At 52.9% G+C, this 23253-nt stretch overlaps 1 protein-coding gene across 2 annotated transcripts in view; it reads left to right on the forward strand.

Annotated features, from left to right (window-relative positions):
* The first annotated feature begins 12218 nt into the window (after positions 1-12218).
* PKD1 (polycystin 1, transient receptor potential channel interacting) overlaps positions 12219-23253 on the forward strand; it is a 97811-nt gene continuing 86776 nt past the window's right edge. For both annotated transcript variants that reach the window (XM_054842787.1, XM_054842788.1), the window contains exon 1: positions 12219-12622. In XM_054842787.1, the coding sequence (XP_054698762.1) occupies positions 12369-12622 (254 nt within the window). In that variant the 5' untranslated portion in view covers positions 12219-12368. The remainder of the gene's footprint in view (positions 12623-23253) is intronic.

Here is a 23253-nt window from a genome sequence, read left to right on the forward strand (position 1 = left end):
TCTGATCGAGGCCGGCTGTGACAGTGGCTATCTGTTACTCTGACACATCTACGTATAAGTAGATTTGTTTTTAAAGGCAGTAAATCAGCTCGTCCCCATCAGTGCTGTCAACCCAAGAGGCCTGTTGTATCGCAGCCTATGGGGGACTGTCAGTGCAAGCACTAAGAGCCAGCTAGCGCCAGCTACTTCTGCCTGTGCCAACAGCCGAGAAGCAGCCCGAGGCCCGTGGGGGACGGCACCTGCCCTTGGCTCGGCCATCCCTGCCTGGGGACAGAGCTCCGCGCAGGGCTGGAGACACAAAGATCCTGGCCGATGCTGGGCGCTGGGCTCTGGCCAGCTGCTCTGCATAAACACCGTGCTTCAGGATTTTAAATCTAGATGTTTTCTTCGGCATGGAAATTTGCAGGGTTCTCTGTGTGCCAGAAGTTGCACGCTGTGCTCGGAGCCAAGCGAGCTATTTCAGTGCGAGGCCAGCCCTCCTTCCTCCCGCTGGCCCGTGTTGCTCGATCGCTGGCTCGTGCCGCAGCTTTCCCCACACTCCCCCAGCCTCAGCTGCTCCTTGCTGCTCCATCCCCTGGGCAGGGATGCCCGCCTTGTCCTGGCCAGGCTCTGGCAATACCTCTCCTGGCAGCCCGGGACCGTGCTGAGCCTGCTGCCCTGCTGCTCCCAGCTCTTGTCGCTGGCTCAGATGGAGCAGAGTTGTGTCTTCAGCAGGCAGGCTGCAAGGACAAGCTATTCCCACCAGAGACGATGTGAGCTGCGCCGTCTTGGAAGGTATTCATCTTCTTTGCCTGGTGGCTGCAGGAAAACCAGTGCAGGCTCTTTCCATGTGCTGCTGGTAAGCACGGCTTGGCTTGCTTCTGCTGTGACCTATTGCAGTGCCACCAGCCAAGGTTAAGGGGACTTTTCTCCTAACCACATGCAAACCTGCCAGCTCTTCCCACTCTCTGTTCTGCTACAGGTCCTTTGCCAAGGACGCACAGAGCTCCCACTCCAAAGTGGTCGTAGAGAAGGGGCCTGAAGGCAGTGGGCATCACCTGGACGGCAGTGCAGGAGGGCAGCTGGGGGACAAAGGTGACACCATGCTCACAGGGCTGACTCGTCACCTGGGCAAAATGCAGGGAGCTTGGTTTCATGGTGCACACGAGCAGACATCCACCAGAGATGTCAGACAGAGGGGACAGCCCTGCTTCAGCGAGCATCTCCCTGCGGAGCAGAGTGCATGCAGGAGGCGTGGGGGCGTGCGGGGGCGTGCGGGGGCACGGAAAGGCAGAGGGAGCGTGCACAGGGCACGGGACATGTGCAGGAGGTGGATCCCAGCACCCTGCCACGCTCAGCAGGCGAGGGCTTTCTCTCTGCCGCCTTGGGAAGGGCCCAGCCCACGCAGTGCTCAGCAGGAACCGTTCCCTCCCTCGCCAGTTATTGTTCTTCCCTCCCCATTGCTCACTTACCTTTGAACACTTCAATCTCGTTGCCTTTGTCAGTGTCACTGGCTTTTAATTGAAATTCCTCAGACATCTTCTCATCAACGCAGCCCATCAGTTATTTTTGTGTGGGAAGCGATTGTTTTCCTTTTGCAGCTGTGAAAGTTAAATTCCAGCGTTTTGCTGGGAGACTGCTTTTGTCTCTTCCCTTTCTCATATTGCCAAGCCCAGTCTTACATTGCAACTCTCTTTCCTTTGTCTGGTTATTTCATTTTCGGTCTCTCCTGTGCCCAGTCCCTCTGTTTCCATCTCAGGCTCCTCAGCCTACCTCTCTGATCCCTCCTGAAGGGCAGCTTCCACCTGTGGTTCCCTCCAGCCTCCTTCATCACCGTTGTTTTCCCTGCAAAGCACCCAGGAGGTTTGGAGAGCCCAGCCTGTTCCTAAGTCTTTGCTTCTTGGCATTCAAATCCCCAATTTATTTGCACGGCAAGCCCTGTTGAATGTGCCACACCACCAGCAGGCTCGCCCAGCAGGTCCGGCTTGCCCAGAGGTGCGGAGGGTTCTGTGCTCCTTTCGACGCTGGAGGGACCCCAGGAGGTTTGGGGGTCAGGAGGGTGTAGCCCGCTGCGGGGCAGGGCAGCTCCGTCACGCCACAAACCAGCCCTGCAACCAGGCTGGCACTTTAACGCGTTGCAGAAGTTGCTGCTTTTGGAGAAATTTTTGGTAATAGCAGTAACCAGCTCCCCAAGGAGGGTTGTAAACCATGGAGCTGGTCAGATACTGTAATCTCAGCACAGGCCTTGTCTCAGCACGTGCAGCCCAGGGGCAAAGTCTGAGCACTCCTTTGCCCACCAAACTGCCCCCATTAGCTCCTTCTCCCTCTCCAAAAGGCAAAGTCAAGTGAAGAAAACATCTTCTCTGACACTCTGCAACCCCTAGCAGTGTTCAAGAGGCGGGACCCATGCTGGCAACAAAAGCACCACCCAAACCACCGCCAAGACATCATTTCCATGGGTGGCAGGAGGACGTGGACAGGGTCTGTACCCCAAGCGCAGCCCTGCAGGTCTGAGTCCTTCCCCTGCTCCAGAGCCCGGCAGAGCTGCCGAGCCGAGGTGGCTCAGTCAGTCCCCTCCTCCGGAGCAGAGCAACAGCCCAGCTGGCTGTCCTGGGCTCAGGCTGGCAAATGAGACATGGGGCACGGCGTCCCCCTCTGCCCTGCTCCGGGGCTGGCACCCCGGGATTACCCACGGCACGGCACTGGGAGGTGGCAGCAGTAGCCGGGGCCAAGCAGGACACATTGCAGCTGCTGATACTGACTGTAAAATAAAACAAGCCCCAGCAAACACAGGGACCCCCTCTTTGCACCTGAAGGGTTTTGCTGCCTGCAGGTCAGCATCCCACATCCCTGCCAGCAGCGTGCCGGGACACGGGCCCTGCCTGGCACCTCCTCTGTCCCTGGCATTTCCCCACAGGCATCTCCAGGGGAACCACAGTGCTGCCCTGGGCCCCCACCGACCCCTCCTGTGCACTAAAGGGTGATGGTGCCAGATTCTAATGAGCCTGCACTGGGCTGAGGCCAGGAAATTAATTTTCCTTGTGCCAAGATCAAAATGAGCCAAGGTTTCAGCCAGCAGAGGACCAAGCACAGGAAAGCCCCCAGCTCCAGCAGTCACCCACAAGAGATTTCAAATGTGATGAGGAGTTGGACGTTCAAAGGGCCTTTGAAATGTGTCCTACTGAGGGGGGGGGGGGCCAAGCAACAAACACTCAGACTCCCAAACAGGAGATATTTTCAGGCTATTTGGTAGATTTTAAATGCTTTTCAGGCATGCCTCAGCAGCATTAAATATTTTAGCATTATAACATCACAGCTTAAAACTATCCAAGATATTTTGTAGCCATATACAGACACATCCTGAGATGGGGAAGAGTTAAAGCATGGTTACGGGTTCAAAAGCAAGCATATAAATGTCACAGGGTGCGTCCATTATTTGTGCACACTCGGCCGTTTCAATCCCAGATAGGTTCACACCAGTCACACCACGCCTGGGAGCACAAGCCCAGCCGGTGGCCCCGAGCTTGGCTGCTTCCTGGGGTGCTGCCCAAAGAGTCACTGCAGCAGAGCCCAAGGAGCTTGAGCAGATAAAAACCCAAAAACCCTTCTCTTTGGAAACGCAGAGCACTGGAGGCACTGCAGAGCTAGAGAGCTACCCTGGGCCAGCACCAGCTCTGGGATGCGTGCAGTGCTCTGGGGCCCTGTAAAATAATAAGCAGCAGTAATGAGCAAGCATGGAAATGTGCAGAGGCTCATAAAGCTGCTGCTCCAGAGAATAAGTCAACCACTAAGGACCAGGCTGGGAAGAAACTCCCGCCGGAGCGAATCGTTGCTTCACTGCCTGTGCTGGGCTTGCCTGCACCTTCCCCTGCAGCAGCATGTGCCAGCCCCTCACCGGCCAGGGGTCCTGCTCCGCAGGCGGGTCCCTCGGGGGGAAAAGCAAATCCACCTCCTGGGAAAGCTGTGGGCGCTGGGGAGCAGCAGGGCCCTGTTCGTGGCTGTTGCATGGTGGTGGATGAAGAGCTGGGCTCCCGCTTGCTGGGGGAGATGCAGATCTGTGCCCGTGGCTTGTTCAGTCATCCGTAGCGCAAATTGGTGGCAGATTGCTGATTAGACCTAACAGGCAGTGCCAGGTGGCATTTATCAGCCTAAGAATCAATGCTTCTGTCTTTGTGCTTGTCCTCTGACACACCTGCAATGACGTTCCACGGTCTGAGCTGTTAGCAAGTGGCACTGCTCCAGGTAATTAATGATCTGGACGACGAAGATGCAGCTTAGAGTTTTAATGGTGTTTGTTAACATTTTCCAAGGAAGGCAAAACTCTAGTAAGTTTGGGCAATTACTTTTTTCTTCAAGATGACAATGCGTGAGCAGCATGGCTAGCCCTGAGCTCTGAAATGCAATCAGCTACGACAGATCCACTCAGACAGCCTCCTCTTGCCTTCCCTTTTCTGTGATTTTACAATTTCGTGGTCTGTTTAAATGTGTTTCTTCTCTATTGCCAGAAACATCTTTTTCCCCAGTGAAGCTAAGGGTTGTCCCAGCCCTGCAAACATTTTGTCTGCAAGTAATTTGCTTTGCATTAGTTGTCCTCCTGCGATCAGAGGGACTAATCGCATCTGGCCAGCTGAGCTCACGTGGGAGCGATCCGCTCTGCCTGGGGAAGGCGGGGAGCGAGTCACAGCCACATGCAACCAGCTACAGCCAATTCAAAGCCAAAAAACTGCTGGCAAGCAACTTTTTCAAGCTGGCTTCTCAAAAGCAGATGCATTGTGGGGCAACAGGCCCTGCCCTGCCAGCATTTTGGGGAACACCCTCTCACCCTGCCGGGATGCCAGTACCCCAGGTTTTGCCAGGCTGGAGCAGGGAGGAAGGAGCCTTAAACTCAGCCTGTCCTAGAGGTTTTGAACACACATTTCTGCCTCTGTGCCTCTCCGCAGCTGCCCTCTGGCTTCAGCTTCATCGGTGCGTTTGCTGCACCCTGCTTTCTGGGTGCAAATGGTCACAGAGGCCCCTTTGCAGTGGGGAGGGGAAGCCTCAGCCTTCACCTCCTGTCATCCACAGCATCTGTGGTGGAAATGGGACCATCACACCCCAAGCTTTGTACCAGGCAATGCTTCTCCTGGGCTCTCTGCAGCAGGCTGGGAGCCTTCCCCTTGTGCAGGGCAGGGTGATGCCATGACGGGTGGGCACAATCAGTGACGGAGAGGGGAGACAACTTCTTGAAGCCCCTGCGGTGGGGAAATGAGCAGCTCTGGCTGCTCCCTGACTTTTTATCCAGCTAAAACCCAGGATGGCTTCAACTCGCTTCAATGAAAGATGCCAACTCCAGCACCGCACTGCCTCCTGACAGCGCTGCGACATCAGCATTGCTATAGCAACGGGCCCAGAGCAGCAGCAATTCAGGGGGACCGCGCTGCGGCCAGACTGGCACTGCTGCCTCCTCGCTGCCTGCTGCCTTGTCCCACATTCAGCCCCAGGGCAGTGAGGCCGGACCCCCGTGGGGCACCCACCGGGCAGAGCATCCCTCCTCCCAGCTACTGCAGCCAGCGCTCGCCAGCATCTTCCCAGCTGAATTGGTTATTACCTCCCTGCACTTTGGACTTTTCCAGCAACACGAGAAGTAAGAAACTAGGGCTGCTTTGTCCCTGCTGCCAGCACTGACATGCCTGCAGCTGGCAGAACGGATTTCAGCAGCATTAGCTCTCGGGGGGACTGGGGTACGTGGTGGCCAAAAGTGACACAAGGCCAGCCCCGTAGCTGAAAGCCCTCTGCCATGCTGGCCTCACTGTCTGGCCCCTGCCCCAAAGCTCACATCCTCCCCAAGCAGCGACATGTGCTACAGCCTGTGCATGCAGAGCACACGGCATCCTCCAAGCGCTGCCTGCACGTGGCCGGCTCTCGGCCGGACCTCACGGTGCCTGGGAAGTTTCTGATTAACAAGTGCCCGAGGACAAACCCCTTCTCCATCCTGTCTTCAGTAAAAGCAACCCCTCTGACCTTGCTTTTGCTGGTGGGCAGGGACCCACATATAGGAAAATCCCAAGCAGCTGTAAACCTTTCTGGTGTGCACGGTGCTCCCTGGGGAGCTACTGCAGGGGAGAGCGGAGTGGGAACGGGCAGAGAGCACCCACAGCCAGAAACCAAGAGTCTGCAAGTTCAGCCTGATGGGAATGTCCCTCCATCAGCCAGAGACCCCTGAAAACCCTAAGCATCAAAAACTATTGAGAGAGAAATCATGAAGTTTTGTTTGCTTTGAAAGAGAGTTTGGTAAATAAAAGCAGAATTGCCAACAATTAGTTACTGAGCAGAAAGTGTTGTCACTAAAACCATTCGGCTCAGTTTTGCTTTCACGCTATGTCAAATGGATGAAAATGATCAGCCTGAATAAATTCACATCCTAAGCTGAAACCGTCCACAAAAATCATCCAGAAAAAGCCCAATGGGCTTGTGCCAGTGCTGCTGACTCAGCTCAGCCCCGAGCAGCTGAAAACCCAGCACTAAAAGACAACCACGTGCCTTGCTGGAGAGCGCGGACCCCAAGCACAGTCTGGGGAGTGACAGGGTCCCTTTTCCAGCTACCTGGATAGAAGCTGGGTGGTAGCATCCATCCCACCTGGCTGTGGGCACCCCACGCTGCCTGGACAGCTATGTCAAGCCGATGCATCCTTGCCTTGTCCACAGCGTTCCTGTGCCCAGCGACTGCAGACGTGCAGCTGGGAGCCAATGGCTCCATCACACATAGACGGCACTGACCGTATGGATTTTGTGCCGCACTCAGTGTGCGCGCACACTTGCAAGGGGGAGGCGAAGGGCAGGAGCCGGGATCATCCTCACCCCACAGCTATGCCCGTCACAGGTGGCAGGGGCAGCCCGGGCTGTCCGGGGCTTGCCGCACCTGGTGGGCTCCGTTTGCAGCCAATTTTATATCACGTTTGCTCTGGGGGGCCGCTCAACCCGTTTTTCCCCGGTTTTTATTCCGGAGGAGCGCGGGGAGGCGGTGCTAGAGGGCGCCAGGGGCCCGCAAACCGGCACCGCAGCGCCGGGCGGCCGCGGTGAGGGGCTGAGCCCGGCCGCGTCCCGCCGGGCCCCTCTCCTCGGAGCCGGGGCAGCCCCCTCCCCACCCATCCCCCGACGGGGCCGGGCTGTGCTCCCGGTGCCGTCCTGCCGCTGCGGAGGGGGGCTTGGGGAGCGATGGGGAGGTTGTGCATCTGGCTGCGGTCATCTGGGTCGTGGATTACAGCTGGGGAACGCTGGTACCGGGAGGGGAAGCAGGAGCCAGGCCCGGGGGGGATGGAGACGGCTCTTGTGGGGGTCACTCTTCAGGTACCCCCTTTGCAGGACGGCATCATGTAAGCAGAGCATCTCTGCAGAGCAAGGAGTATGCAAAGTACAGCCACAGAGCAACAACCTGGAGGGATGGAAACAGCTTTTTCCTCCCAGGAGAGAGATCTTCACCTCTGCTGTGGCACCCATATCCCATGCAAAAGTAAACCGAACAGCTCTCTCCCCCTGTACATCTGCTGAGGGCAAGCTGTGCTCCTTCCGTCAGGCAGGAGTACTTTCTAAACAGGACAATAATAGCAAATGTGAATACAGCAGCCCTCCAAAGGGACCAAAGCTCATGGTAAGGGGGCAGAAAGTTCATTTTTTCCTGCCTTCTTCAAACCACACACAAGGTACGGCAGACACATGCTGCTGGAAGCAGAAGGCTCCTTGTCCTGGCCCAGCTATCCTGGCTCCAAACAAAACCAGTTGCACAGAGCTTCCATGGACCCACCTGGGTGACGAGGTGTCCCCACCACTCCTGTCAACCCATTTCTCCATGCGTAAATGTGATGGATAGAGGATTCTTCGGCGAGAGAAAAAGCAGCAGTGTGGGAGGGCAATGCAGTGCAGAGACTTGCTCCCAGTGTGTGTTTTAAAAGCAGCTGCCATTGCGTCTTACGTGAAGCCCTGTTCGGTGCTTGTGCAGAGGAGTTTTGCAGAGCACCCCGGCTGCAGCACATGGCTGCAGGGAGCACAGCCCGCTCTGCACCAGCTGCTCATGGCCCCTTGCACCGGGGCACTGCAGCCATGAGCAAAACAGTGCTTTAATATACAGAAATGTAGTGCCAGAGAGGGGGTGCCGCAGGGTCTGGCCACGCACAGCGGGGTTTCAGGGCTGTCCAGGTGCCGCTGAAGACATCTGTGGTGCTTTTGGGATCTGGCCGGAGGGGCCTGGCAGCAGCAGCAACATTCCCGGCTGGCCACAGCTCCATCACGTTTTGCTGACCACAGTGTATCTGCTGCTGCTGATGTTCTGGGTGAATTCAGCCTGCAGGAGTGGTGGGACAGGAAGAATTAACACCCTCTTAGTTGGGGTTTTAATTCTACTTCAAGTAAACAGTGTTGAGAAACTCTCCATTTGCTTGCCAGTAGGATGAACCAGAAGAATCCCTTCCGCACAACAAGCCATTCCCAGCTTCGCAGTGAGCAACAACCTCCCAGCCCCAGAGTACATTTTCCACTTCCATCATTTTCTGCAGTTTGCATTTTAAAATCCATCCCGACTCAGTGATGAGGCCTTCCTCCAAGACAAAAAATTGTGATTCAATATGAACAAATTATTGAGATTTGCTGTCTCCGTTCCCACTCACTCAATTATTTCCTTGTTTGTTGCCCTCAGTACAGCTTGGCAGCCCTAGCTTTTAGGGAAGAGCCCTTAACTTCATTACATCTGCTGGATTAAATTAGTGATCTAATCTGCTGGTTACAATCCATACACAGGATATTTTCTCCTTGCTGTTTTCTGAAGAAATATGTGCATCAGTACAGAAGAAAGGGAAAAAAAAAACCCCAAAAGCAATTTACAATTGAGGGAGCGGAAATAAATACATCGTAGTCACATGAGGAAGCAGTAACCGCTGAGCTATTTTGGGCACAATACATCATGCAAAAGACGATGTGTCTTTCAAGCAGATTTCAAGTCCAAAAGGCACAAAATGTTTTCAGAAAGTAAATTCTCACATACATTAAATACTATGCCAAGGACTGAAATTGGATGCTGTCAGGCTTCTTATTTAAGGTTTGTTCAGCATTTGGATAAGGAAAGCCAGAGCCCCAGCTGATATAAACTGACATCACTCCTTTGGTTTCAGCGGGACAATGCACAGACCTAAAACCACGCAGGTGCTTACAGACTTTGTTGGATCGGGACTGTCCTGGGTCAAGCACAGCAGGTAGAGCAGGGAGGAGGTGAGCAGCTCTGGAGGTGCAACGCAAGCTTCATAACCCGCAGTGGATGTACACCCTGTGCTAGCGGGCCAGTCCCTTGGTCCCTAGAGAATCCTGAGTGCCCAAAATCGCAAGTGGCTTAAAAAATCCTACGTGATTCAAACCCAAACTAACTGTCACCCTTGGCTAATCATCCTTCTCTTTCCTGAGCTTTTGAAGGTTACAGTGTGCCCAAGGTGGAGGGAGCTCAGCGATGATCAGCTATTTTCTCTTAGGCAAAGGAAAGATGCCTGTGTTTCGCGTGCTCGCAGGAGCTGGGGCTTGCAGGACCGCAGCAGCCATCACGTGGCGCATGGTGAAAACCCATGACCTGGCCCCAAAGCGAGTGCGTGCACGCAAGCATCCGCACGCGGGAGGACTCCAGCGAGGGCGTTTTGCACTGACAGAGAGACAAGGTTTAGGCAAGGCCAGCCACCGAGAGAGGCAAACATGCCCCCAGGGCCCTCCTCTTCCCCAGGTCTATTCTCAGAAGAGGATCAGCAGGGGTAGTAGGCTCTGAGGCTCCCATCTTCGTCTGGTACCACCCTGAACAATTGTTCTGGCTCCCTGCTGCTTGCACTCTTTGGATGCTTGTGGACAGCTAGCATGTCTCTCTCCCACCCCTTGTTGTTGTGGTTTCTCCCTTGAAAGATGCCAGGCAGATTTCCTGAGCCCGCCAGTTGACAGGGCCCCACCGACACAATGCCTGCTGTAGAGTGTCAGGATGGCAGCTCCCAGCACGCTGCCATCCATCGGAGTGCTGCGGAGCGCTGGGGAACGCACCGGGGAGCAGCAAAAGCCGGCGGAGGAAAGGGGTCCCCGAGGGGCGGTGGGAGGTCTGGACAGATGCCAGCCCTGCTCGGCTGTGCAAGCTGCTTCCGAAAAGTACAAAATGCCTCTCACCCTGGCATGGGGGCGGCTGTCTGTTTGAGGGGTGCAACCTCTCTGCGTGTGGGTGACACTCACCTGTGGGTGGAGGCAGCAGCCCATCTCACAGAGGTGCTTGCCAGACAGCACTTCCAGAGGTGTTCATAAAGCCAGTAATTCCTGCAACAGCCGTGATTGAACAGACTGTGGCTTCAGTTTTGCACGGGGGCAGTCCTGGGGACTCCTGTGGACACTTGTATGTTTGATGCCAAGGCTCAGCTGGAGTGATCTGCTGTGCTGAACTTAAATGTTTTGTATGAATATTTTAAAGGGTGTGAATGGCCCCAAGAATTAATGGAATTGCATAAACAAAGAACAAGATGCTTTTGTTCTCATTTAGCAAAAACCCTGCTAAAAGTTTTGTCTGGATTGGCAAATCTCAGGAGAAAGTGCCTTTGGTTGGCACTTCAGATATCAGACCACTGACCGAAACAGCACCTGTGTCTGGAGGACGTGCAGGATTTACTGCTCTGTCTTTGGGTCCATGCCTTTCCCAGGCCACTCACTGCAGGGAAGCATTGGGCACTGTGCACCGGTCCGCTGCTTCCCCCCAAGTCTTCTCCATCTTTCTGGGGGGCAGCCAGCCTCCAGCAGCTTGCTGCCGGGTGCCAGGCTTTCACCTCTTGCACAGACTACCACGCACATACACGTTTGCTCTGTTTATGGTGAGAAATCCCTGCCTGGACAGGCACCACCAGCTCTGGTTTGCGGAGTAAGTGATCCGGCACAGAACAAGTTCAAAAGCAACTTCCTCCATGTTTATTTGAGCTTCCTTGTATCCTCCTCTCAGCTGATGTCTGGGGCCATGTTCTGCACATACCATCACACAGTAACACGGCACATATTAAACACGAACAAATGAGGGTCCCGGCACAATTATCAGCTATCACACCCTCTTCTCCACCCTTTTCAAATGGTGCTGGGTTTGGTTTTGGAGAGATGTCCTCTATAAGGACAGAAATACGCTTCCTTTGGTTGTATAGAGACTTTATTTTAGTCATATTCTTCAGTCACTTTAAACCAGAACCGGTTCAGACGCCTGAGGAGCCATCATATAATGACAGCATTGACCTCACCAGGTCTGGCCCGGTCTGAACCATGGCCAGTGCCCTGGGCCAGTGCAAGGTGCAAGTGGCATTGAAACCCTATGACTTTGCTATGGTTAGCATTAAAAAAAAAAAAGCACTGAAAAGTACCTGCGCTGTTCTTCATCTCTCTCCAGGATATCTGAATTACCTACTGCGCTGTAGGCGTGTAACACACACCAAACCCTGCAACTCTTAGGGGATTCAGCAGGCTTGCAGCAGCCTCAGGAATGGGCACCAGCCGCGGGAACTGAGCACCAAAAGCCTTCGGGAGGGTGCAGATGAGTGCTCATGCTCCCCTCTGCACATCACCCCTGTGTGCAGAGGAGGGGAAGCCCTCCCCTGTAATTTTGAGTCAAGCAACGCATCTATCCGGCAGAACTCCATACTGCATTGTCTGCTCTACCCGGTTTCTGAGATGCCCCCCACCAGGATACCCCCCGCTCCCGGGATCCCCCTGCCCCCGGGATCCCTGTGTCCCCCGGGATGGCCCCTGCCCCCGGGATCCCCTTGCCCCCGGGATGCCCCTGCTCCCCAGGAATGCCCCTGCCCCTCGGGATCCCCCTGCTCCCGGGACCCCGCGCTCCCCTTGCCGAGCAGGGGCCGGGGGTCCGCCTGCCCCGGGCCCGGCCTGGGGAGCCCCGCGGCGCCGCCGCGCCCGGGAGCGGAGCCCTCCCTTCGCCCCGGCCCTCGCCGCCGTTCGGAGCCGTCCGCGGGGGGGGGAGCCGGGGGGGGCCGGCCGCGCGGCGGGGGCGGCCCGGGCGGGCGGCGGGGCTGGAGCGGCGCCGGGTTTCCGCCGGGCGGGAGGGCGGAGCGGGGAGGCGGCGGCCGCGGCCCGGGCGGAGCGCAGAGCCGAGCGGCGCCGGGCCGGGGCTGTCAGCGCGGGCGAGCGGGAGCCCAGCGGGCCGGGCCGGGCCGGGCCGGGCGCCGCCGCCGAGCAGCGCGCACCGCCAGCCCTGCGGGGGAGGCCGCCATGCCGGGCGGGCGCTGAGCCGGGCGGCGCGGATGGGGGCGCGGAGGGGGCGCGGAGCGGAGCGGCGGAGCGGGGGCGGGGCGCGGCCGGGCCCGGCCGGCCGGCCGGGGGAGCGGCGGGCCGGGGCCATGCCATGCCCGTAGGGAGAGATGCCTTTTGGAAATGGAGACACTGGATCACAGCGCAAACATGGCGTCCCCGCGGCGCGGCTGCCCCTCTCGGGCTGGTGCCTGCTCTGCTCCCTGCTGTGCGGGGGGCTGGCGGCGGCCCGGGCGCCCCCGGTCCCCGCCTGCCAGCCCTGCGCCGCCGACTGTACCTGCGCCGGCCCCGCCTGCCTCGTCAATTGCTCGGCCCGCGGGATGGAGCGCCCGGGGACCGGCATCCCTCCCGCCGCCACGGCGCTGTGAGTACCGCGGGGCGCGGCGGGCCCGGGGCGGCGGGGCCGGGCCGGGGCGGGGGGGGGCTCTGCTGCGGGGGAACGCTCGCTGGCAGCTCGGCTGCCCGGCAGTTTAATTTGTCCTCGAGTGTTTCCTTGAGCGTTGTTTTGCGTTGCGCCGTGATGGAGGTGGGACGCGTGACAGCAGGGACAAACATGGAGACATCGCGGAAAGTTTGCCGTCAGCCTGCGGGGTCGGACACGGGCAGAAGTGGCCCAAGCGAAGGAAAAAAAAAAAAAAAAAGGGAAAACAGCTTCAGTATGTGAAGTATGCGGGCCCAGCCTGGCAGCGCTGCTCGGGCTTGGTGGCTCCAGCTGGGGTAGGGCTAGCGCGGCTGGGCTGGTGGCCCCCAAAAGTCACGGCCCTGGGGATGCGCTCGGCTCCCCACCTGGAGAAGTGTTTTCAGGATTCAGCCCAAACCGGGTCATCCCGTAACGCTGCTCGCCTCTTGCCAAGAGTTGGTGACCCGCGGGGCGTGCTAGATACACCGGTGTGTGAGATCAGAGACCCCCGGGCTGGTATGTTGGGCACACCGTAGGATAACGTTCCCGTGGGGACGTTAAAGAGAGCTGGGGGGATGCTGCACCGGAGGGGCAGGAGATTCTGTGCCGGGAGTTTAATTTCTGGGGGAAATCGCAGGAAGAGAACGGTGTTGGGAATTGAGCAATTGGACGTGGTTTAAACACTGTTCTGTTAACAGCAGACCCAAAAGACTGGATTAACAAGTTCAAACTAAAAAAAAAAAATCGCCCATGAAAGCGCTAGGATGCGTTGACAGCTGTGTTTGTGTCCAGATGCTGATTTTGTTGTTTTGGGAAAATCAGTCAGAAAGGTACGTTTCTTGGAGGGGCATTAGAACGGTCCGTATGCTCAGTCACTTACATAAAGTTACTGTATGACTCAAAAAACAGACTTAAGGGAAAAGTGGGGGTTTTAAATTTATTTTTGAACCTCAATTTGTTTTCCTTAGGGAGCAACTTTTCTGTTCTTGAGGAGACAAAAGCATCAAGTGATTCATATAGGAGAGATGACGTGGGGCCCGGCACAGTAGAAAAATCTCACACAAACTAATTTCTACTGGTATTTCAATAAGTTAAGGGTCTGCTTTTCTATTTGGGTATTCTTAACTAAGTTTGCACTTTTTAGTGTTAATATAGATTAAGAGATATTGCAGAAGTTGGGAAGTACCGCAGTGAACATGAAATTGTAGATCGGCAGGCTGTATCTTGACTAACTTCAGGAAAATGTGCACGTCTCTAAATCCAGCGGACAAGGTGTTTTCCAACTGTTTTCTTACAAGATACGTTTAGACTTTTCCAAACAAACTATCCATTGTTTGTTGCAAAAAGTCCCTAACTGGGAAAGACTGATTTTTATGAAGAGGTTTCTGACGTTGCGTTATCTGTTGTCAGTTAGACGTGGGGATCTACAGCTCTGGGGACTGAATGTGCTGTTGTGACAGAGGTGGAACGTGCCAGCGCTTCGCTGGTGACTCGTAGAGCAGCATTCTGAAGACTGTGATGATAAGTCCTTCATTTGGCTTTTTAAGGATTTGAGGTTATTGCAGTGTGTTTCTAGGATTATTAATTTTGGTTGTAAGTGTTTGAGACTGTTTATATTATTGTTGTTCAGAGGCGTTGAGTTGTAAAAGCTCCCAGAACATTTTGGATTAGATCCTATTATGCGATGACAAATTGAAGTTGGACATAAAGCTCTTGCAGGTCAACAAAACAAAGTGCCCGGAATGTGGGAAGGGGGAATCTACTAAAGCAAATGGACTGAAACGGCAGGCTGGTGTTACTGACATCTTCCTCTGATTTCGATGGAGAAACGTTTGTTTACAGCACTGTTGAGAGCAGTGCGGTAAGGGGAAGCGCTCTGCTCTGCGGAGGGATGATTGTCTTTGGAATTCAGACCGTAGAGCCATCTTTGTCAGCCAGCAGATCATCTTGCGTGTACGGTCACGACTCAGCTGAAAAAGCGTGTGCTGGTAATACTCTGATGACTGGTATAAGATGTGCTGAAGCGGTCTGATGTGGCACATGGGTTTCCTTTGGGGAGAAGTTTACTGCCCTGTTTGACCTCCTGACGATGGGAAAGCAGGCATGTGTACTTACATCGTCATTATAACCGTGAAAGATTTACAGATTGGTTTCTGTCGGGATGAGAGGGACTCTGGCTCATGACACAGTGAAGTTATGCAAGCGATTTTGTCTATTCATTTCATGTGCCCTTTAGTGAACACTGACAGATAAAGTAAATAACGCTTTTAATGATTTGTTGTCTATTCTTTCATTAGAGGAGAGCATTTTTTTAATATCTCAATAAAACATATTTTTTTTATTAGTCTGAAAGGAAAACAGCCTTTAAGAAGGCCAAGTTCAGAAAATTACCAGCGCCGAAGCTCCCTGGTTCTGCGGCAGGCGTGTGCGCTAGCAGTTGCACTCAGCAAGTGCGATACCGTACCTCTAGCTGTAGAAGTAAGGCCTAAGAAATGAATTCCTCTTGTATCCGACATTATAGACGTAGCAACTTTGAAGAAATACGTGCCAACTTCGGCAGCGCTGTTACTAGGAGTGCAGGAGAAATGCCCCATCCAAAGAATCACTAAGGAAATAAGCTCTGCTGCTTGCAGACGCTACCTAGCTGGAAGCAGGCTCCAGGCAGACCGAATGGGAATATCGGCCCCCTGCCATCGCCAGAGTCGGGTTCTTGAAGTGTAACACAAAGTCTGGCTGGAATCAAGAGCAAAGTCTGTTTTTCCAAATAATCTTCAATGTGCAACATAAAAACCTGTACTTCAAGAGCACCACGCTTCAAGTGGCAGCATTTGCACTTCTGAGCGTCTCCATCTGAGAAATGCTCTGATCTGATCTCTTTTCAAGTGCTCTGCTTGCAGGGCTACTGGATTTTGTTCGCGTTTGCTTTGAGACTTAGCTGTTTCATGAGCTGGTATCACTTCTTTCATTCCTCAGCTGGAAATAAAACTCATAAAGATTTTCAGACTTTTCCTTGCAAGTATTTACTATTTCTGACACATCTTTAGTATCATCATACTTTAGAAGTGGAGATTAGAGTCTCGATTTATGAGACTAGATTATTTTTCCTTTATTAGTGTGAAATACTATTTGTGGATGGCTAAGAAGGAGAAGGCGAAAATACCAGAGGAGCTCTGCTATCACCACACTCCTGCAGAAGCAGAAGCTTTTCAGATTTGGGGGTCATAATCTTCATCCAAAACCCAGTGGGGTTTTTTCATGGATTTGGCAGTGAGCCTCGGGGTTGCGCTGCCTAGCCGGTGACTTCACCTAAGCAAACCTTCTTAAAATAAACAGATTTTATGATTCAGAAACCTACAGTCTGTGATATTTTAAATTTCAGGAGTTGGCAACGATCGGTAAATTTTGGTATTGTTATGGGATGCAGTAAAAGCCTTTTCAAGGCTCGAAAGCAATCAGGGAAGAAAAAATCCAATTAAAACTAAAATCCAGTTCAGGTAAAAGCACAAGCAGTGGCATGTCTGTACAGTAGTGTTCAGTCCACAAAGGCAAAACAGCTTTACTTCTGTTCCTAGAAAAAACTTAAACAGCCTGGAACGTCATTCTTATAAGAAGCCATACCCCCAGCGAAAACAAGGCTGTGTTTCTCTTTTGTAAGAAATTTTGGAGAGGGAAAAAGGCCCAAATGAGGTGCTAGATAAATATTTAGTAAATGAGATTCATTGAGCCTGTGGAAGGGACCAATCACATAAGCAAAGTGTAACTATAGTTTAAGCACCAAACAAGGAGGCAATTCTGTATTATTCTATCCGAGCTTAACGGTCTCTGGTGTTGGTGAAGTGTCACCATAATGCCATTACAGCAACGGCACGAGCAGAAAGTCTGGGTTGTTTATTGTGCTCCTTCCTAAAGTTTCAGAGAAATTTGAGTGCTGTTCCCATGAGTGAGAAACTTGCCCTTTTTAAAATTAAAACTTTGGCTTTTTTTGGTGGTGTTAAAAAAATGTACTAACAACAAAAATGGAAGGTAAGGTAAGAAAAGGCATCTCCAAGAGAGGTGGCGTTTGAAGGCATTCCTGCTCCGTGGCAAATGTCGTAATTAAATAATTCCGAGCAGCATCAAGGTGTCTCACTTCTTGACGTTAGCCCAGCATTTAAAGATTTTACCGTTTGCAATTCGGTGCTGCCAAACCTATAAACCCTGGTAGTGACAGAAAACCACGCGTTGAGAAACCGTAGCTAAACAGCTCACAGCCCCGCGGGGCAGAGGGGGGACCAGACCTGATGTCTGAACACCCGCTCCCGACCCTCGTCAGACGTTAGTAGAAAGGAAGACCGTGCCTCTGCTCACCTCATCTTTTGGGGGTCCTTTGACATCTGGTGTATTTTTTACCATTTACTGTTTGCATTGATTTTGCTCTGTATTTCCTGCAATTTTTAACTTTACCGGTGGTGGCTTTCTGCATGTGGCTTTTTCCCTGTTGGACTGAAAGTGTGGGTACCGATCCTGCTCTTCTCTTGCTGGCAAGCCCCTGCCAAGTCTCTCTCACGTTTCACCCAGCTGCTTTCGTTCTGCTCTCACAAAGAGGGGTTTTAAAAAGAAAATCACTCGATCAGAAGGTAGGATGAAGCAGACTCATATGGTTTGTTAATGCTTCTCTCCCTGTTTGCCATTTGATGGGATTCCTTTTTTTATCTCTTGTCATGCTGTGGTTTCCATACTGTGGTTTCCATAACGCCTTTCTGCGTCATCCTTTCTCTATTGCCTCCAAGCTTTGTTGTCCTTTGATTGATCGTTGCAGTTCAGCTTGATTTTGTGTCTTGTCTCTTTTTTACCCCATACGTCCCCAAACATTTCTCTGGGTTGTACTAAGTGAGTAAGAAAGCAAGCGGGGGTGAAGAAGGACGGCTCAGGAGCAAAGACGTGCTTTCCACTGCCAGGGTGGAGCGGGCTGGGAGCTGCACAGATGGAGGTGCTTGCTCTTACCTCGAGGAGAGCGCACGGGGAGCGTGGGGGACACTGCACTTGTGAAATAGTCCCTCCATAGCCAACAGCACGAATTAGGGAGTCGTCGTCAGGCTCAGAGAGAAAATTTCTGTCCCTTCCGCAGTGGAAAGTTGGCGGCTCCGCTCGTGGGCTGCACTTCGGGCGCTGTAGCTATTCGGAGGAACGGCTGCTACCCACCATCAGCCCGCCCTTCTCTCCAGGCTTTGCTGAGATCGGGCTTAAAGGCTGGAAAGTCACGACTGCCAGGCTGCCGAGCTACCAGCCACGCTCCCCTCGCAGCTTCTGCCACCTGCACGAGCACGCTCTGCCGGAGGTCGCTGCCTGTCCCGACAGGAGGATGGGGGCTTCGAGTCAGACCTCCCCGGCCCTTATTTCCTAACCTGCCTTCGCAGTAAAGGGTGAGCTTGTTTTTCACATCGAAGGACCGTTGTTTGCTTAGACACTGAAGCTAAGTTGGCATCTCTGTTTGCCAAAACTAAAAATGTCAAATTGAAATATAACTTTAGTTCTTGCTTTGCAAAGAGCACAAAAAGCAAAAAAACCCATGTGATTACAGCCATTCCCATTTTTTTAAGGGATAACTATCATCAGGAAGAGCATCAACAACACGCAAGTTGACCATCTGTAGCATTTGTGGTATATTATAGGAACCGTGACCAGTAAATGGATTCTGACCTCGCTTTCTGACTCCTCCCTTTCCCCTAAAAGATTGCATCCATTTTGATGATGTGCTACCACTGGATTTAAACAGAGATAATCAAAGCAAAGCATAATATTCCTCAGTCAGCTGTTTCTGCCAGTCTAACAGTAAAAATAGTTCCCCTCAGGTTAGGAACAAGCCCATTTCTTTGGCTTCCTGGCACGAGGCCTAGTAAAAACTTTAATAAGCTGAGATCAGAGATGAAGTTTCAGATGTGGCATATGGTCTTGTCTTATTCTGTTTAATCCAGCATCATTTTAAATTTAATTAGCAACCCGCGTTAAGATAGTGCGATACGCTGGTTTGGTAACAGTCCTTGATGGAAGGAAATGACGATGTTCACTTTGTGGTAATGAATCTCCCACCTACGGCGTTTTTCAGTCGCGGTGCATGTGTGTTAACCGGGTGGCCCTGCTTTGCCCCCCGCCTGGGGTCCAGGGGCTGCCGTCCGGCAGCGCGGTGTTGGGAGGCGATGGGACTCTTCCCGCTGCGGTCATGCTGGCACGTGCTCTTGAGCATCGCCAGGAGAAGGCTGTGCTCACTCTGACAGCAGACGCCGTCTGCAGCAGCTCTTGCTTTTGACCTGCCTGTGGGGCGATCTGTAGTGACATGAATGCTGGATCCAAGCCAGGACTCAGCCAGCCTGTTCCTATTTGTTTGAAATTGTACCTGGACACCATACCATGCCCCTTCTCTCTTCTAGCGACAGCTGCGCAACTTGTATTCTGCCCGCCTATACAGACAGCTCCTTGTATCCAGAAACACACTTGGCTCTGTGTAATATTATTTTGCATGTCTGTGATGAAGTCCTGAGGTCTAATCACTGGTTCGAAACTGAGATTTCCAGGATGGAGTTTGTAGCCCTGGCTAGAGCCTGTGCCACCTCCTCGGACAGACAGCGCCAATGGTCCTTGCAGATCCCCAGCAATGACCTCCTCACAACGCCGTTGCAACATCCCCTGGCAGTACCTCGGCTGGATCCGTGCTGCGCTGGGCTCCTCCAGCAGGGAGGAGGACTTCTGCGGATCCAGAAGCAAAGGAGCAGTTTTCCCTGCAGCTTTGGTTGAGGCAGGCAGTGAAGCCTCTCCTTCCTCTGCCTGGTGTGGGGGCTTGTACGGGATTCTGTAAACACCTTTCCCTGCTGGGTCCGCGGGGCACGGATCCTGCTGGGAATGGGTTAAATAGGTTCTGCTACAGCAAATGCTTCATCGTCAGGGAGAGGTGGGAGTGGCTCTCTGAGAAGAGGATCTGGGGTGTGGGTTGAGTCCTCCTGAGGGAGGAACCCGAGGAACAGCTAAGCCTGGGAAAGCGAGAGCCCAGACGAATTGTGTTGGCCAAAGTTGTTAGTTTCTCTCTCAAAGCCACGCCTCGGGAAGGAGGTGGAGTGAGTCCGGCCTGAAGCATGCAGATTTGGTTTTAGGTCAGGTTGGTGAAAGCATCTGGGTCTGGTCCCATCAGGGACCGTGTGTGTGGACGCTGCATGCGATTCTTGCTGCAGTGCAGACAGACCCACAGTGGTTAGCTGGCGGGAATGTGCCGTGAACACGGAGCTGGGAGTCGACGGGATGCGTCCTTTTACTGTGTTTCAGTGATGTGAGCACATGGGTCCCTCTAATAGCTGAAAAACCCCCCATGATCGTTCCTTTTTGTGTATTTATTTTTGTAGGGCAACCTCGTGTTGCTTCAAAGAGCACTACAGCAGTGGCTATTTTTATACTCTGTTCATCTGCTTGCCTCACAGCTGGGCTGGTTGTGTTTTAGGGGTGGAATACAGCTTAGCTGTTCCAAGTGTGGCTTGGAAAAGCCAGATGTTTCAGTTCCTGTCTCTGCTGCCGAAGCTCCCCTATGCCACATTCCCAACAGGAGGACATCGGTGCTGGCACACAGGCCCTGGACTGCGCACGGACAGGGGGGCCCTGCGGGGCTCTTCAGCTGTCCTGGGGCTGCGTGCTGTCGTGGAGCTGTCGGGAGAGATGGCCGCGCAAGCCTTAACGTCGAGGGGACGCACGTGGCTCCTCGGTCAGCACCTGCATGCAGCCCGGTGTCAGCACCCCAGTGTTTTGCTGGCAGCGGGGACCGGCGCGCTGTCAGTATGGGAATGTTCACGGGTTTTGCCTCGTGGATTGCTTCTGTGCTGTTGCTTAATGGCTTTCACATGCAGAGGCTGCGTAGCTGTTCGTGAGCAGACGGACCCATCAGAGCCACGCTCTTCAGCAGTGCCAGGCGCTCCGTGGGGTGATAAGTATAATAATCCCGGGCCCCATCCTGCGACACGTGCTCCCAGCGCAGAGTGTGTGTGCTGCATTTCCTCTCCTGGGGCTTGGAGAGCTGAGGGAACACTTGGAAACCGCAATGACATGCAGAGTAGAGTCTCAGAAAAAAGTGTTGCAGCCACATTCTTTCCACTTAGCTGTGTTTTTTACTGCCTCAGACACCTCTGTTTAAGCTGCATTTCTTCCTCAGAAAGAGGAATGGGACGGGGTTTTGGGGACAGCGTCTTGCCTTGTCACCCGCAGACAAACGCTTGCACAGGAGCATTGCGAAGACCTCGTGAGAGGGTCTGTGCTCTGCCCCAGCCTGCGCAGACAGCGTCGGGTGCTGCCTGCAATGTGGAGCTGGCCCTCGGCACAGGGTTGTGTTTCACCCCTCCCCAGATGAAAAAGATTGGAAAGCCTTCTGGAAAGAGTGAGTTTTCAAAAGGAGGAGTTTGGGTATGGAAAGAGCAATCAACTGGCACCTTTAATATTTTGTATTGCTGTACCACTTCTGGGGTCTCATGGCTTAGGCACAGTGCAGACACAGACCTGCAGGTGGTCCAAGTGATCCTGCAAAAGCATAAGCTTGGAAATATGGGCACTCGCCTTTGAGGTGTTAGCAGAGCTGCTGCCATTCCGGTCTCAAACGATTCCAGCAGGCCATGTAGTGACTCCTCAGTGATTTGTGTCGTGCAACTGCCCTTGCACCTAAGCCCAGCACAAACAAAGAGAAACCTTCTCGTTTATTTCCTAAAACAAATCAAAGCATTCATCTGAAATACAATGCAGGGTGATTTCCTGGAAGAAGAGTTTCCATTGGAAAATCTCTTGGCTCCGGACCAACCCTCTGTAAAGCTGTTGCAGAGGGCAGCTGGTTATTGCTATTGCTACCTGGGTGATTTTCTAGAAGAGGACTGTTGCATAAGCCGCAAGTTGTGGAAGCCGTTAGTCAGGATCCCGTCTCAGCTATTTCACTACGCGGTAAAAAAAAGGTTCCCTATCCTCCCGGACACAGGAGGCGACTGCAAGTAGAGAGCCATTGAAACGAACAAAGTGACGTTGGCCAGAGATTCATAAGTAATGAATTAAATCTGTGCAGATCAAAGGTTTCTATAAGAGTGTGGGAACATTATTTTGCTCCTGCAGAGGGAAAACATGAAATCACTGGCTTTATGAACTGAACTCTGCCTGGATTTGCAACCTCTGATTGCATGGATCAGTACAAAGTTTATATCAGAAGTCCTACAAAATTTGGTGTAGACAAAACTGAGGTGGTAAGACAAAAGCTAGAAGAGGCCAAGGGTTAGACTGTGTTAGTCATTCAGCTGCGTTAAGAAAATTCTCTGTAGCTAATAGATATGGTGGATTGGGTTCATACCAGCACTAAGTAATGGCTTTACTTAAGAAAAAGAAAGAAAGAAAACTGCTGCCCCTTTGTGCAGTAAAGCTGTTATAGGGCATAGCTCATACTAGGCCAGCACCATGGGAACAAAGCTTGAGCTGTCTGGGTGGTACTTGAGGCTCCGCTAGACCGACACAACACAATTCCCAAGTTTTAATTTAGAGAGAAGACACACCCCGTTTTTTGCAGGGAGTGCCAGGAGCATCACTGGTTCTTGAATCTGCGTTTCATACAACACAAAATAACTTAAATCACCCAACAGCCAGACTCTGAACTGTGAGACCCTTGGCCCTCACTGCTGCCCCTGTTGTCGCTCATTGCATCCAGCAATTAGCCATTTCTTGAAAAGCTTCCTGCCTTTCCGGTGTGGGCAGGAGAGTAAACTGTCAAGGTAGCGATGTCACTGTCCTTGGACAATTTAGTTTCTGATTACATGTACAGATCGTATCTGATAGAGCGACCAGTTTAAGTTGCATTACCTTGGATTTGCTTTGTGCTGAGTGTACTGACCCATGTTATGCAGCAAGACAGATTGGAGTATTACCATCTAGCATAATTTAGAATGTGCAGCATTTAAAGGGTTAATTACAGCTAGCCATCAGATCTCTAAAACAAGCCAGCAAAGCCTACTGCTGCATCCTGTCTTCCTGTGGATTAGCTGTGACACATCCAAGTCTGTAGCTTGATCCCATAACTTCAGAGAGAACTGGGAGGGGAGACTACATTTGGAAATTAATCTCCAACACCCCCGCTCCTGCAGGACACAAAGCTTCCCCCGAACTAGATGCACTCTCTAGCTGCTTGGGAAAGAGATTTCATAAGTCATGGGAGAGTCCTGGACCTTTCGAGGGCGTGCAGCCCTACTTTAGGTCCTCTCCTCTTGCAGGTGATGGGTCTGATCAGCTACATGGAGCACCCTTTTCTCCCTGTGCAACACTGACCACAGCTCCCGTTCATTCCCACAGAGAGCAGAGGTGGCAGTGGAGCTGGCATTGTGTTTATTGACTTTCCACGCAATTCCTGGAAGCTGCTAAATTCTGCAGCAGCCATGGAGGCTGTGTACACTGTGCTTAAAGGCCGGGATTTGCTTCCCTCTGTGTCCTTCTTCCCTCCCCAATCAAGGAATCGAAGTGCATACCTTAGTTTGGGAAGAAAGCCGAGCTACTGGGGGCAGTGTTGTCTAACAGCTGGAACACGGAGGGGAAAGCGGGACTTCGTGGTTTTGTTTTCAGTT

Source organism: Grus americana, chromosome 15 (genome assembly GCF_028858705.1).
Source record: "Grus americana isolate bGruAme1 chromosome 15, bGruAme1.mat, whole genome shotgun sequence".
NCBI lineage: Eukaryota > Metazoa > Chordata > Aves > Gruiformes > Gruidae > Grus > Grus americana.